Source organism: Mesoplodon bidens (assembly GCF_964165515.1).
Source record: "Mesoplodon bidens genome assembly, chromosome: 3".
Classification (NCBI taxonomy): Eukaryota; Metazoa; Chordata; class Mammalia; order Artiodactyla; family Ziphiidae; genus Mesoplodon; species Mesoplodon bidens.
The window spans coordinates 75,468,099-75,485,189 of NC_138178.1; the positions used below are offsets into that span (position 1 = coordinate 75,468,099).

A 17,091-nucleotide genomic window follows, 5' to 3' on the forward strand; every position below is an offset into this window, starting at 1 on the left:
AATTCATGAACTTGAGAGCAAAGCAATAGTAAACTATTCAAAATGAAACAGAGATATAAAAAAAACAAAGAAAATGAACATCACTTAGACTTGGGACAAAATATAACTGTGAAATATAAATATAAATGTAAAAATATAAAATATAAATGTGATTGCAGGAGGGTGAGACAAAAGATATAGGAAGAAAAAATGACTCCAAATTTTCCAAATCTGATGAAAATTCTAAATTCACAGATCCAAGAATCTTAGCAAACCCCAAGCAAAAAAAACATGAAGAAAATTACACTGAAGTGTGTCATAATCAAATTGTTCAAAAACAGTGATAAAGAGAACATTCTAAAAATGTTCAGAGAAAAAAGACATACTACGTACAGGGAAACAAAGGTTTGAATGACAGTAGATTTCTCATCAGGAGCAATGCAAGTCAGAAGACAGTGTATCAACATGTTTCAAGGTACTGAAAAAACAAAAACTGTCAAGCCAGCAAAATAGCTTTCAAAACAAAGATGAGGTAAAAACTTTTTTAGACATAAAACATGAAAACAATTTATCACTAGCATAACTTAACTACAAGAAATGTTAAAGAATATCTCTCAGGTAGAAGAAAAGTGATACTAAATGAAGACACTCAGAAATGGTATCTACATGGGCAAATATAAAAGACCATCTTTTTCTTGTTATAGAAATATCTTTAAAACTTAATGGTTTAGATGAAAAATAATAATATATTTTGGACTTTTAACATATGTAGAAATATAATGTATAATAACAAATGTTACAATTGAAATTATTTTGTTGTAAAGTTCTTACACTATTAGTGAAGCATAAGGATGGAAAAAGATGTATCATACTAACACTAATTAAACAAAAGCAGTGGAGTGACTATAGTAATATCAGACAAAGCAAAAAAAAATTATCAGAGTTAAAAGGTCATATAATAATGATAAAGAAGTTAATTCATCAAAAGAACATTTCTAAATATGTACTTAATAACAGAGTTTCAGAATATGTGAAGAACAGACCATCAGAGGACTGCTTCCATGGGCTATGGACAGCATCGTCCCTGACCTGCACACTGACACAGCACAACTTTGCATTCTCTTAGGGCACCATGAGAGACAACTCCTTGAACTTCACTGGTCGAGTTCCTGTAAGGATGTTGTCGAGAACTTTGTGCGTTATCCAACATACAGTTAATACTTTTGGAGAGGACCTGAAAAGTAAGCTCTCTCCGGCCTCAATATCAGAAAATGCATGTATTTTAAAAAATAACAGTAGCCAGCCGTTCTTTTTTTTTTTTTTCTTTTTTCTGTACACGGGCCTCTCACTGTTGTGGCCTCTCCCGTTGCAGAGCTCCGGATGCGCAGGCTCAGCGGCCATGGCTCACGGGCCCAGCCGCTCTGTGGCATGTGGGATCTTCCCAGACCGGGGCACAAACCTGTGTCCCCTGCATCGGCAGGCGGACTCTCAACCACTGCGCCACCAGGGAAGCCCCCCAGCCTCTCTTAAATACATATTATTTACATATTTAAAGGAACTGCCTTTAGTGATTTACATGTATTATTTCATTTAATTCTTTCAAAATCTAAGAAGTAGAGACTATTTAAAAAATCAATTTGATAGATTTTTTTTATCCTCCTTGATACTGATTTTTCTGAATTTTGAAACTCAACCATTTCAAGTGCATAGAATTTCATTGCTTATATTTTGCAAACTATACTCATGCTTAGCCTCAACTTTTCTTTTTTCCCCTTTACTTCATTGTTTTTATTCATTTAAAATTATTTTTATCTAGCTATACCATATGCATCATCATAAATTTCCCTAATTAAAAAAAAATTGAGGCAGTATATGAGTCAATACCTAATAAGCTTTATTAGCCCATTAAAAGAAGGCACCAAATGAGAGACTAACTTTTTCTCCCATGGGCTGGTTATATATTTACTAATGACTGGCGTTTGCAGCAACAGTGTGGAAGACATATTTCTGACCTTATTCCTATGCCCTTGATAAATATTGAGGGCATAAGGCTAAAGTGGGCTTTTGGAAGGTGTGTTTGTCCCCCTGGAGGAGGCTGACATCAGATGGAAGTTCCAGACAGCCAGAACCCAAGGAGAAGGGTGTGTTCACTGGGGATCACTCAGACTGCCTGGATGGCAACTTCATCCATAACCTGAGTGTTGCATTCAGATCATCAAGCCATTACCACTGGGATAAATCAAGGTCAGTGTGAGAGGATCCAGGATTCAGAGTTCCAGGGGAAGAATCTGAATCCTAAGATGTAGGAAAAGGTGGGATTTTGGGAAGCCAGTGTCAGGTACAAGTCAGGAAAAATGACTTGAGGTAGGATAGGGGAAGAAAAGAGTTTAGGGCGTGGGCTCTGTGCCAAGCCAAGGTGCCGCAGCTTGTTTCTCGTGTTAGGCAGAGCTGCATAATGGGAGGAGGTGCACAACTGGGGGGATGGTGTATGGAAAGATTTACTTCTTTAAAGTGCAGAGTGAGGCATAGAGCGAGGCAACCCAGACACGCAGCTTCCTGGGGCCCAAGGCTTCCCTGAATTATAGATGAGTCAGAGGAATGGGCACCAGCTCCTGGCAGGCAGGTCTCTGGGCCTGGTCTCTGCTCCCGTCATGTGGGAATGGGGATGCTGGCTCTCTTTTTCTCACAGTCACTAGGAGAGACTCATGCTTGAATGGGAAGATGCTCCTGAAATGCTCTGAATACTGAAGAGGTTTATTAGCAGCTAGCTTGCTTTGAGAGTAGGAGTAGAGGGAGGGAGGATCTGGAACTCTCAAGTGGTGGAGGGATTAGGTCAGCTTCAACAACTTTACTTCTGATTTGCTGAAATCAGACATCTTAGGTAGAGATACCTGGAGAGCCACTGAGAATGGATGAGATAGCCCAAGGCATACCCAGTACAGCTATGGATGGAGGAGCTTCAGTTGCAAATCTTGTGAGGGTTGCCTCTCAGAGCCTCCTGGGGTTGCCTGGGTTGGGAGCGGGAGGGTAGAGAGTGGGAAAGGAGGGAGGGGATGGAGTGTGTTGATTTATAGCCCCTGGTACTTCTTCCTCAGAGCACTGTAGCTTGCATCTGCTTTACATACTACGTTTTATTTAAAGATTTCACTTGAATGAAATGTCCCAAGGCTTATTCAAAAAAAAAAAAAAAAGAAAAAAAAAAGACTGAAAGCAATGCTTCTAGAGGAAGAGTGATTTTAAGAAATGGCAGGGCAGGTGGGAGTATGGAATGAATGCCCTATGTTCATTCAGGAGCCCAGGAAAAAATTATGGAGAAACTTGTAGCTTTTGGAATTCACAGTAGTTAAACTGTGAATTCCATTTGCATAGAAGATTAAGGGTATCGTTTTGACAGTCAATCAAAATGTAAGTACTGAGTGCTTTCTGTATTGTTTACCTTTCAGTTAACGTAAGCCAATTAAGCAACATGAACAATAATCAATACACAATGCAGTTCTAGCCTCAGCTCTCAATCTTTCTTCCATAGGGACTAGGGAAATGCTTAACCAGGACTCATGTCCCTTTGTGTCCTGTCTGGATTTCCTCGTCTCACCTGTAGGTGTCCTACCACCGTCACTCTGTACATTTCCAACAGCAGATTGTTCAACCTCTCCATGGGTCAGTAAGTACTCAGGGTTCAGGCTGTAACTGAGCATCCTCATTTACTGCTTCCTCCACCCATCCTGTGCTCTTCACTGCAGAGGATCCCTGAAGTTACAGCTGCCTCCCATGCATGCTGAAAAAAATGACTGTGCCTGTTTAATTTATTGCTGGGGATGGGCATTGGGTTCTCTCTGTCAAAGTGATGCAGTTTTAGCCCAGCCTCTTGCCCACCCCGTAGCTGCCCTCACATGCAGCCCACCATGGCACTGGGTGGGGGGTGGTCTTTGTTGCCCCTGCAGTTCTGGCAACAAGAGTAGCTTCAAGAATGTGTATGAGCTGGAAAGGGAGAGGCATCAATTGCACCAAAGTTATTTATTCATTAATTTGACACGTGTTTATTGAACTTCTACCTGATACCAGACATTGTGCTGGGGATAAAGGGATGAATTCAACAGCAGGGTCGCTTCTGCAACAATGGGGCAGATGGAAGAGTTGGTCAGGGATAGGGGATTAAGAGCTCTAGACTGCTTCTTTTAGACGTCATCTCATGGTAATTTCTCCTCTGGATGCAGCCCCTAAGGGGTTTTCTATTTACTTATCCTCATCGACTGATTTGTCCTGTAAGGTACAGATCACTTTGCAAAACACAAATATTCCATACCAGTAGAAAGGATTCTTTATTACATTAAAACTTAAATCAGAGGTGGTGATCTATCAGTCCAGTGGGCTACGTTGCCTGTGGATCAAATTTGCTGCAGAATATTTCATTTGCTGACACAGTATTTAATTATTTTCTCATTGGAATGCTTTTAAATAGGCCATAAACTCTGTGCTTTGCCACAAGCCCCACCATTCCCTATTGTTCTACCCCTAACTATATTTATTTATTTGCCTTCCCAAACTGCATTCTGTAGGTATGTACATTTGCAACTTCTGGACAACACGTTCCAGGAGATGGGACTAAGACAAGTAGAACTGCTGAAAACTGTAAAATTCTAAATAGACAATTTAATGATTTAATAAATATCTATTGAGTATCTACCATGTGTCAGGCTCTGTGTTTAAGTATAATAGGGATTTAGAGGAAAATAATATAGTGTGGTAAGTGAGGTAAGCTACAAAATTGTCATGGGGGGCATTAATTTTTTAATGGGTATCTAGGGAATCCTTCTCAGAGGATGATAATGAGTTTGGGACTTGTTTTGTACATATGGCATACTGTAATATATATTCTGCAGCTCATCACAGGATTTTAAGCAGAAAAGTGACATCAGTAAGGTAAAAAGATAAAAAACAATATCAATGGGTGGGAGAATTAGAGGAAATTGAGACTAAAGACAAAGTTATCCATTGAAGTCTAATCTTGGATAATGCAGAATGAAAATGAAATTAGGGGGCCTTCTGGTGTGCCTGTGAGGTGTAGACGTAAGCAAAAGCCTTAAGATTATAATGAACAGAGCAAGTTCTCAGGGCTGTTAGGAAAGCAGCCTGTGGAATGGTTATGTCTGGAGAACCGGGAGATAACGTTGGGTGAGACTCAAGGTCTTGGGAGCCACACAGAGGAGCTTGAGCCATTTTTTGTATTTCTCCCCACTGCCCAATCTCTGGTAGCACTGGCTCTTTCTTGTAGGCTCAAATTCCTAGAGTACTCTTTGATTCCTCTATATCATCATCTCTCATATTCACCATATTCAAGCTAATTCAAGGCCAATTGACTCTACTTTTAAAATATATCCAGAATCTGGCTTCTCTTCCCCATCTCCACCACTATCACCATCATTAAGACCCAGTCTCCATTGTCCAAAGCAAGTTCCCTTAGGGCTGTGTCTCTGTTCCTTAAACTCTCCATGCTATGCACACAGGGTGTTCTATGTGCATAGCACATGCTCACTCAAGGCTTGTATCCGATAGGTGCACTAATGACCTTGGGAAATGCAAGTCTAACAGGAAAACTGATGACTAAATTAAGCTAGGTAAACTCCTAGTCTAAGAGCTCTGATGTTTGAGAGTAAGTTAGCTGGGGTTAAGAGAAGTCAAGGAAAAGTATCTACTATGGTTAGAGAACTGAACTGGAGCATCCAAATGTACAAACTTCAGAACTGTGTTGTCCAATTTGGTAGTCACTGGCTACATGTGACTATTTAAATCAAACAGAATTAAATACAATTATAAATTCAGTCCCTCAGTCACACTAATCACATATCAATTCCTCAGTGTGGCTAGTAGCTACCATATTAGATAGCACAGGTATAGAAAGTTTCTATCATAGTAGAAAGACTTCTTGGACATCACAGACCTAGAATCAAGTGACAAGGTTAAAACTCTCTATGTCTCGATCTATGGCATAGAAAATGCCTACAGGCAGGGGTTTCTAGGCAGTGGTTATCCAGGTTACCAGAATCAAGACATAGTGGGGTATGAGCTGATTAATATGGTAAATAGCAGGCAAACACCAGACTCAGGTCCATTTTTGATAGAGGCAGATCACTGTTCTAATCACCCAGGCTGGGCTCTTGAAATGGGAGCCAGAAACCATGGGAGCTAGTTTGTCACCTGAGAAGCCCCGGTTTCACTTAGGCCCCCAGAAAAACATATACTAACCTTAGGAATAGGAGACTCCCCTTGAGAAATGGGAAAAACAACATAATTGGTGCAGGCTCACTGGTGGATGGTCATCTTTATGGGACTGGAGGGAGCAGGTACCAACAAGGAATTTCCCAAGCTGTTAAGGTACTTCCCTCCTAATCGCTATGGAGCCTCTCATTATTTGGGGGCTAGACATTTACTATTATCTCACACATTATTTCCCCAGAGATACAACACTGGAATTCTGCTAGGATGCAGATAGATCCTTCGTGCTTTGTCTATGGTCTGTTGAGGTCCTCTTCTGACTCCTCCGCATGTACTAACAGTGTCCTGGCCAAGGTGACACTGTGAGGTAGACATCCTCTCTTCACAGACAGGGAATGTGACACCCAGAGATGATAACTGACCCGAGGCCACAGAGCAGGTACATGGTTGGAGCTGGGATTCACACTCTGACTGTGATTCTAAGTCCAGTGTTTATTCCATTAGATGGTGGTTTCCTTGTGCTATAGACCAAATGTTTGTGTCCCCACAAAACTCATATGTTGAAAACTAATCCCCATTACATTGGTATTTAGAGATTGGGCCTTTTTGTGGGAATTAGGGACTTTATAAAAGAAACCCCAGAGACCTCCATTCCACCATATGAGGGCATAGGAGAAGTAAATCAGGAAGTGAGCTCTCACCAGACACTGAATCTTCTGGCCTCCAGAGCAGTGAGAAATAAATGTCTGCTGTTTATAAGCCACCTGGTCTATGGTATTCTGTTATAGCAGCCCAAAGAGAACACCCTCTGTGGTAAGTTTGAGGATTTCGGGGTTGATCAAAGAAGAGACAGGACCAGGAGGGGTAGGAACACACAACACATTTCACTGGGTGATGCTTGGACAGAGTTGTGTGAGAGGGGGAAATTTCTTCCAGCAGGAGACCTTCCAGAGGCTATTGTGAGGTCACCACTCTGAAGGAGAATAGGACAAAGAACCTCCTAGGGGAGAGGGGAATAAGAGAGGGGCCTTATGTGTCCAGGTGATGCTTCTTAGCAGTGAGGTAAGGAGTCTATGGGTCAGAGAGCTTTGAAAGGAAGCAGAGGTTTGGGGGTCTTTTATAGCTACAGAGCTTGTCTTATCTGTGGGTGGAAGATGGTTCCACATGGTACAGTTTCACGGGGTATGCAGAGTAGGTAGGCTCTAAATAGCTAAAGATATGTTTATTTGGACTATATTTGAAGCAATTGCATGTGTACGATCTTGAATTTGGTGCCCGTGGGCTTTGGGCTATCAGTTCTAACCTGATTCAAAGCAGTAAACAGTCTGGGGGCAATTTTAGGATACTCAGGGACTATCACTGGCCCATTTATACAACACCCTCCAATATAGCAAGGTCACTATTTGTGGTTCAATTTTTATATCTGTCCTTTTTAAAAACATTTTAAAATACTCTTTACTATTAGGAATAATTTTCCTAATGAGGGTAATCTTCTGTTTACCTTCTCAAAAAACCTTCTAGTACAATAAGATTAGGATTACACTAAAGTCTCTTCCTGGAACTTTGCTGGCAACTCCTGTAGCACGTATCTCACTTTCTAGTTTGAATTAAGGATAATTTTCCTACAGCTCTTATTTCTGCTTCTGGACTTAAGGACAGACACCGTGACTTCATTATTTCTGATTTCCCACAGGGTCTGGCATCAATGTTATTTGAAGAAGAGTAAAGAGGGAAGCTGCTGGTTGCTTGCCGGTATCCAAAACCTCCCTTCCACACCTGCGGAGGTGGGTGGGCAAGACAGCCCCTGAAGCCCTTGTGTACTCACAGATTTCAATGAAAAAGAACAACGCACTTCATTCTTCTTCATTGAATGCTTTAAATGGTACATTCCTAGGCATGTCTGTCGTTTCCGGCTATCACCGGATTCAGACAAAGGATTCAATGTGGTAACTGATGTGGTCTCAGTAATCTGCCCACAAGCAGGCAGTGGGTCCACGTATTCTGATCATCTTTGGCGCTCTCCTCCCAGTCTCACTTTTCAACTTTTCACTTAGACTTGCTTCCAATAGAAAAGCTTATGGCTCTGATGGCCACACAACATGTGACACATGCCAGGCACCTGGTAAAACACTTAGGCACACATTCCTGAAACCCAGTCCCTGTGGGGCTCCTGGGCATGGAAGCCTTTCTGTGCCCTGTTTCTTGTAGAGAAGAGACTCCAGCCTCCATGACCTTCCCTGAGTTCCAAAGGGCAGATTCAAACAGTTGCTAATCCGGGAAGGGAAAGACAAGGGAGGGGCAGCCAAGAAACAATAGTGCAGCCTTGGGGCAGGGTCCTGGTTCCGCTTCAAGGGATATACATAACAATATCCTTAAACTTTTTATAGACTTAAACTCAACAAATGGAAGATGTCAGCATTCTACCAGAGAAGCTTATCAAGAAGATTACCTGAGATCAGATTAGAGGAGTGCAGGCCCTGCACACACCCTAATCTTATCAGCAGCCCCACCCTTGAACCATTGCTATAAAATTCCTCATCAAATCCTCCTGGGTTGGGACAGTTTTTCCGAGGTGCCTGCTGTGTTCCCCTTTGCCTGGCAAAGCAATAAAATATTCTTTTCTACTTCACTCAAAACTCTGTCTCCGAGATTTGATTTAGCACCAGTACACAGAGGCTGAGCTTTTGTCATCATTACCTCATTTTAACTCTGGGAGGTCCATTACTATACCCATGTTTAAAAAAGGAGAAACCAAGGTCAGAGGGCTAATGAGTGGTAGAACAGGGACACAGACCCAGGGTTCTTGACTTTAAATTTAATATTCTAGCCTTGGCTATTTATTTTTTAATGCACACCATGTATAGGGAATGAAGTCTGCTTGCATTTGTCCCTGTGGAAAGTATGATATTATTACCTGTGTTCTGCAGGTGAGTGCCCTGAGGCTGGGCCAGGGAGGCCCACTGACAGTCCCAAGGTCAAGAACTAGAATGGAGCATGTCCTGGATGAGAACGTTCATCTTTATGAATGCAATTCCTCTTCTTGCTCTGCTCTGCTAATCTAAGTGTGAATAAGCCCTGTAATCAAAAATAGCCTTTTGAAGAAAAGTGTTTGAAGAAATCAGGGGCTTCTTAGAAGCTGGGATTATTCAATGGTGACTTTCAGGTTTATGTGCTGCTCCTGGTCCAAGCCTTTGGTGAGTTTCTCAGAGATGCCTCACTCCTGCATCATAGGTTGTCCCATAGGCGATGCACTGGCTCTCAAATATAGCCCCGGGGGCTTTGAGGCATGGTTGACAGGATTTTGGTAGGGCCCTGTTGGTGCCCTGGGGAATCTTAGTTCTGTTTCTGCAATGAACAGAGACCTGGTGAAATTCTTTTACTGGTAGCTGTTGTTTTTTCACCTGTAAATCCAGGGACCTTTGTCTGTGATTTTGAAGGTTTTTTTCCTGCTTGGAGACAATTTATAATAGTATTTACCAATGCCTCCTACCAGCACAGTGTAACAACTCTTTGCATATCAAACTACCATTTTTCTCTATTATCTGAGTTCTTTTTGGGATCTCAATTGTGTGATCTCAATATTGGCTATTTCTTTAGGAGCAGCACTAAAATCTATGTGCGAGGCACTATTTGAATGAGCCCCAATGATGAGAGATTTACATTTTAAACCAATCACTCATCCTGTTTAAAAAGAAAAAGGTGTCAGAGCAATCCCACTACTGGGCATATACCCAGAGAAAACCATAATATAAAAAGGTACATGCACCCCAATGTTCATTGCAGCACTATTTACAATAGCCAGGTCATGGAAGCAACATAAATGCCCATCGACAGATGAATGGATAAAGAAGATGTGGTACATATATACAATGGAATATTACTCAGCCATAAAAAGGAACGAAATTGGGTCATTTGTAGAGATGTGGATGGATCTAGAGACTGTCACAGAGAGGGAAGTAAGTCAGAAAAAAAAAACCAAATATCGTTTATTAACACATATATGTGGAACCTAGAAAAATGGTACAGATGAACTGGTTTGCAAGGCAGAAATAGAAACACAGGTGTAGAGAACAAACATATGGACACCAAGGGGGAAAAGCAGGGTGGGGAGGGATGGGGGGGCGGTGGTGGTGGGATGAACTGGGAGATTGGGATTGACATATATTCACTAATATGTATAAAATAGATAACTAACAAGAACCTGCTGTATAAAAAAATAAATAAAATTAAATTTTTTTAAAAAAAAGGAAAAGGTGTCAGGCATCCCCACATAAAATACTGATGAGTCGGATTAACTGTCCAAAAGTGCTTCACCAATTCACTTCCGTGTAATTGTGAATCAGAGAGTGGAACTGCCGTAACATTTACAAAGCAGGAGCTGACACCAGGCATATTTGAACATGGTGAGATATGGTATCACTGGGGACAGAAAGTGAGTTTAGTTAATAATGAATGGCATATCCCATAAAATACCATCACACAGTGTTCAGGGCCCAAGAATGATGACATAATCATTAGGAGACTGGGAGATTAAGATATAATTTAAAAAAACATGACAGGGGAGGGTGTAATTGGGGAGACAAAATACACAGGAAGTTTGTAATTTACATGTCAAAATACGTTTTTCATGTTTTGATTGGATTAGACGCTGCCTTTCCACTCCATTTATCCAGGCTTCAATTAGAGGCAGCTGAAATGACATCTCACGTTCATATTCTTGACACACGCTGCTCATAGGCACTTTCTAATTCTAACCGACAGCAAGGGGGAAAGGGAAACTCAGTTTTGCCTCCGTCATGCACTTCTTACTTAACCTCTGATTTGTTTCTAAATGAGCCTGTCACCGCGGTTCACATGGCTTTGCGCGTGGGCTGCGCCTCTTGGTTCTGGTGGAAACTCCTGTCATAACTTGATGTGCTCTGACCCCACAGGCGTGTGGGGAGACTAAAACCAAGCAGGGGTGGACAGAAAAGGACTGTGGATTCCTTTTTGAACAGGACTGGGTGAGGACATATGTTGAGAAGCCGTGGAGAAGCCATGCTGATAGCCATATGTTATCAGCATCTTTTTTTTCTTTCCATAGCATCAAGTATAATCTCTCCAAACCAGAGAACAAGGGGTGGCAAACACTTTTCCTTCCTCTCCTTTGTTCCTTTCTTACTGGGTTTTACCTGGAGACATCCATGCGTTCAGTGGGGGTAAATCCTGAGGTTTTCATTTGCCTTGGATCCCTGGTACCTCCTTTTAGAGATCCAACAGTCCAAAGCCCACTTGAAAACCATCAGTGAGACATTTAGGCTAACTTTCACTTCAGAGAGCCATACATCTACCAAGCTGAAGGCATTAGGTATGCAGCTGGCAATTATAATTACATACAAGATGGAAGCTGTTATTATTTTCTCATTTGGTGGAAACGCCTATGTTTTGCTTTTATAATCTTGGTGTTTTTCTTTACATGGATGCAATGATGCTACTATATCCAGATACGTTTCAGTATATACTGGTAAAAAGTAGCCTATTAGGACCTTACCTATCACAGGTAGCTAATGAACATAGCCTACTGATCCTCCCCATCCAGTGCTTGGCTTCTGCTTTGAGGATCAAGACGTGGCTAAAATAAACCCCAGGCCAAATAAGTGCCATCTTGTAGAAGCAAGAGGTTCTTCTCTACCAGCTGCTCCCTTGGTTCCCATTGCCACTCATACTTACTGATCCTCAATCAACAATTTTAAATTAGACGTTATTTATTTGGGTCACTGAGAAAACTCTTAAGATGATCAAAATAAATGAGCCTTGTAATAGGGAAACGATATCCTGGGAAGGCAGCAGAATGTAGAGGCTCGGATAGCCTGGTTTCAAATCCTCCGCTGCCATTGGTGCCACCTTGGATTAGATACATCCACCCTAAGCCTCAGTTTCCTCATCTGTAAACTGGACATCATAAAGTACCTAACTCACACTGTCTAAATGAGGGTTAAATGAAATAGAGCATGTTAAATGCCTGTCAGGGAGCTTGGTATCGCGAAGTACTGGTGGAGGTCAGCGGTTACTTGTTATTTGGTTCCAGTCACATTTTCTGACCGTTTCTGCTCAGCTGTTTGCTCTTTGAGCCCCGGTATTGGGCCCTGGCTTCATCCCTAGTCAGCAGCCAGTCTCTAACAGATGGCTGCTATTCCTGTAAGAGAACCTTCTTCACGTGCTCAGTTTCCCCCTTTTAATGGCTTCTGGTCCTGTCAGGAGACCTAGGTCACTGTGATAACCTAAGTAGATTCCCAGAGAAAATGGTATCAGTTCAACACTCTAGCAATAGTACATTAAATCAGGCTTGGGAGACTTCTGAGATTTCTGGGCCTAGTTGAGAATGAGCAGGGTTTGCTGCGCTTGGGATGCACGGTTACCCAGCTGTCCCCAGAGAGTTCACACACCTCCTACAGCGAGGGTGAAGAGAGAGGAAACCCAAAAATTTGTTCTTAAAAACAAACCCGTTACCTCTTGGACTCTGAGTCAGTCCTGAGCCCCCTTGTCATCCAGGTACCCTGCTTTAGATATTATGAAAAAAGGTCTAATACTTGAACTAGGTAACGTCTCAGATTGTGTAACACTCCCCTGGGTACAAAGATGAAAGAGCCAGTCTTAACCACCAGATAGGGCACGACCAGAAGGAGGATTGCCTTTTCTGAAAGTCTTTATGCTGTGTGAAGAATAAGGACCAAGGAATCCCTTTCTGAAATTTTTACTAAAACGAAACCACTAAATATTGTGTGCAGTGTCATTGTGTAATAAATAGCTCATATTAGTAAAATGCAGTACAAAGCACTTACACTTATCTCATTTGATTCTCACAACAAAACTGTGTGGAAGGTGATGTAGAGGTTGTTATCCCATTTTAAAGACGGAAATTGAGGCTCAGTTGGGGTGATTGCCTTTCTTGAAGTCATATGGCTAAAAGGTGGAAGGGGTCACCTAGGATTCCTGATCCCAAGTTCAGTGGCCTTTCTGTTAAATCACATGCCTTACCACTTAAGTCATCAGACTTTTTGTACTTCAGCAACCTCCTACCTAGGCAAAAGAGACTTCCTTACACCTGGGACCATCTACCTCCAAATTTGGCCCGAAGTAAAAAATCCCCTGAAGCCTGAATATATGCTTTGGGTGGGGTGTGATTCTCTTTGAAAATTGAACAAAAGCTTAAGACTGCATTAGTTATTTAATTTTGTGTGTTTACTATTTCTTTCTTACTTTCTAAAGTCAAAAGAGATCATCCAACTATACTATTATTTATTCTAATAGAGTTCAAAATCCTCTACTGAGTGGGGGTGTGTGTGTTAATTTCATGTAAAAATTTGACTATGGTGAGAACTGAGAGCCATTTCGTTGATTGTATTAGAAATTGGATGACAGGAAATACTCAGTTAAGGAAACACGGCATCAGAATTGAAGGATCATCCTCTCATTCTCCCTTAGACACTTCCTCAGCATGATTTACTTAAATCTATTTCCTTGATATTATAGATAGCACTGGAGACAAAGCTCTTGGATTCTTGTAAGAGCATTTTCATACTGATTTTGAAAAACATATCAGGCTCAGAAGTGGAGTCCATGTGCGGCTCCTACTTCACTGAGGCTCCAGGTTCATGTCACTTGTCCACATGATTCTGAAGTGCTGGAGTCAAAACTGGAATTGAGATACTAAACCCAGGATCAGAGTCCATCTCCTTTACTCCTCAGCCTCCAGTACAAGCCTTCTACAGGGGTTGTGTATTAAGACACTTTGCATTTATCTGGGCAGATGTGATGAAAAGGCTGGAGAAAGAGAGGAGGGAAGTTTGTTAGACATGGTTCCCCAGAGAAACAGAACCAATAGGAGATGGATCTATTTCTTTCTATCTACCTATCTATCTACCTACCTATGTATCTATCTATCTATCTGCTGAGACTAATTTTTCAGGACTTGGTTCACACAGGTGGGTAAGCTGGAAGTTCAGGGAAGAGTTGATGCTGCAGTCTTGACTCTGAAATCTGCAGTCTGGAAACTCAGGCAGGGTTTCTAGGTTGCAGTCTTGAAGCAGAATTGCTTCTTCTTCCGGAATCCTCAGTCTTTGTTCTTAAGGCTTATGACTGATTGGATGAGGCCTATCCATATTATGGACGGTAATTTGATTTAAATATTAATCACATCTAGGCCCCAGTCCCTGAGCCGTCGCCGAGGACTCAGCAGCCTTCCCCTCGAGCCCCTTCGCTTCCCGACGCTCCGTCCCCCGCGCCTGCCTTCTCCAGCCGCCGCCTTCCGCAGGCCGTTTCCACCGAGGAAAAGGAATCGTATCGTATGTCCGCTATCCAGAACCTCCACTCTTTCGACCCCTTTGCTGATGCAAGTAAGGGTGATGATCTGCTTCCTGCTGGCACTGAGGATTATATCCATATAAGAATTCAACAGAGAAACGGCAGGAAGACCCTTACTACTGCCCAAGGGATCGCTGATGATTACGATAAAAAGAAACTAGTGAAGGCGTTTAAGAAGAAATTTGCCTGCAATGGTACTGTAATTGAGCATCCAGAATATGGAGAAGTAATTCAGCTGCAGGGTGACCAGCGCAAGAACATATGCCAGTTCCTCGTAGAGATTGGACTGGCTAAGGACGATCAGCTGAAGGTTCATGGGTTTTAAATGCTCCTGGCTCAGTGACGCTTAAGTGAGGATTTCCATGCAATGAGTAGAATTTCCCTCTGTCCCTTGTCACAAGTTTAAAAACCTCACAGCTTGTGTAATGTAACCATTTGGGGTCCGCTTTTAACTTGGACTAGTGTAACTCCTTCATGCAATAAACTGAAAAGAGCCATGCTGTCTAGTCTTGAAGTCCCTCATTTAAACAGAGGTCAAGCAGTAGGCACCTGGCAGTGTCCAGCCTGAAACAAAGAATAACAGTGATGTTTCAGCCAAGTCCAGAGCCCTAAGATCACAGACGGCTATGTCTGGCCAGAAGCTCCTCAGCAATCCCTCTACAGAGTTCCCTGCCCTAAGAGAATGTCGCCACCTGAACAGCCCTCGGTGACGCTGAGAGTGGAGTATGGGGCGAGGCAGCGACGGCAGCTATACTGCTAGAGGGAGTCTTTGATCATCAGGGGAAAGATCCCCTGGTATCTCCAACGTGACCAGGTGGACAGAGCTTAGAGCAGCCACCTTCCTTCTATTGAGGTGACAGGACAGCTGGCTTGCCACCAAGGTCTTTTTGCCCAGACATATCCTAGGTGATCAATGTCCAGACTAGAATGTGAGGCCAACCTTCTATCAAGAGTTAAACTTTTGACAAGGGAACAAATTTCGAACCGATGTATCAGTCATGTAGCTGTAGAGCTCGCAACTTACTAGCAACAGCTGCCCAATGCCATGTGAAGTAACAAACTGGTTTTTGGTTTTTTTGGGGTTTTTTTCCCCCTTCAGTTTTAATGTTATGTAATGTATTTAAACCCTTATTTAAATAAAACTTGTTTTCAGAAAAAAATAAAAATAAAAATAAATATTAATCACATCTAACAAATAACTTCACAGTAACATCTAGACTAGAGTTTGACCAAAACAGCTGGGCCATAGCTTAGCCCAGTTGTCACATAATATAACTATGGCAGGACAATTCCCATACTGGTCTGTGAAGGACCTCAGCAATTCTTCTTTTACCCAACTAAGTTTTTCTCCCTTTTGGCAGAGAAGAAAACAGAAAGAAAAGAAAAACTAAAGGGGAATGGGAAGCCAAACTGGATGAAAGTTGTTCACAGAAGATCTCCAGCCTTTTCCTTCAAGTTGAAGCTCAATCACTAGAGAAATGCATCTGTCATTAACTGTTGGCAGCTGCCTACACATACTCTGCCCAAATTGCAATTTGAGGTCTTTGTTTACACCAGGGAAATTAAATTAGAGCAGATAATACACATGAGCAGCATTCCTGATGGACCCATAGTCCTGTCAAAGATATCCTGTGTGTTCAATATTAAGTTATGCTCAAAAGTTTGGAAGCACCAAATATCCCACAATAAAAACGACTTGGGTGGCTCATCAGTGATAGCAGAAGCGTGTGGCAAGGTGCCTGGAAGAAAAGGCAAGGCTCATTTTCTAGAATCAGGAGGATGACTGAGGGCTGCCAGCCCGGGAGAACACACTGCAGGGATTTTGCTTAGATTTGTTTATTTTGTTTTAAAATTATTAACATCAATGAATTTTCAGAGAGCAAAGAACAAACATTAAACTCACTTCTATCACTTTAATTTCTAGTTCTGACTTTATTCAGTAAAAACTGGATTGCCTACTGCTTGGTTCCCACTCCTGTCCCTTTTTAATCTACATCCTCTCCCTACAGAATCTTATTCAATCCCATTGTTTAAATATGACCTCTGTGCTGGTGACTCATACGTTTATATCTCCAGGTCTGCTTTCTCCTGGGAGCTCCAAACTCGTATTGAACTGTCTACTAGACCTCTCTACTGGGTCTATGTTTATGGTCATCTTAGGCGAAACAGCCCAAAGAGAACTCTTTTTTTTTTAGTTTTACTGAGGTATAATTGACAAATAAAATTGTAAGATAGTTAAAGTGTACAGTATGATGACTTGATATACATATATATTGTGAAAGGATTTGCTGCATCAAGTTAATTAAAAGAAGGAAATCCTGTCACATACAACAGCAAGGATGAACCTGGAGGACATTACGCCAAGTGCAATAGTCCAGGCAAAGACAGACAAGTACTGCACAGTATCACTTATATGTGGAATCTAAAATGAAACATCAAACTCATAGAAACAGAGTAGAATGGTGGTTGCCAAGGACTGAGTAATGGGGGAAATGGGGAGAGGTTGGTAAAAGGGTACACACTTTCAGTTATAAGATGAATAAGTTCTGAGGATCT

The 17,091-nt window shown here is 41.8% G+C and overlaps 1 protein-coding gene across 1 annotated transcript; it reads left to right on the forward strand.

Annotated features, from left to right (window-relative positions):
* The first annotated feature begins 14,388 nt into the window (after positions 1-14,388).
* LOC308614472 (eukaryotic translation initiation factor 1-like) lies at positions 14,389-15,034 on the forward strand. The gene has a single exon (XM_081228926.1). It carries the CDS (start codon positions 14,519-14,521, stop codon positions 14,858-14,860), a length of 342 nt encoding a protein of 113 aa, XP_081085052.1. The 5' UTR covers positions 14,389-14,518; the 3' UTR covers positions 14,861-15,034.
* Positions 15,035-17,091: the final 2,057 nt, after the last annotated feature.

Excerpts from the sequence above, each read along its gene's own strand:
- LOC308614472 (XM_081228926.1), top strand. The coding sequence starts at position 14,519 with ATGTCCGCTATCCAGAACCTCCACTCTTTCGACCCCTTTGCTGATGCA.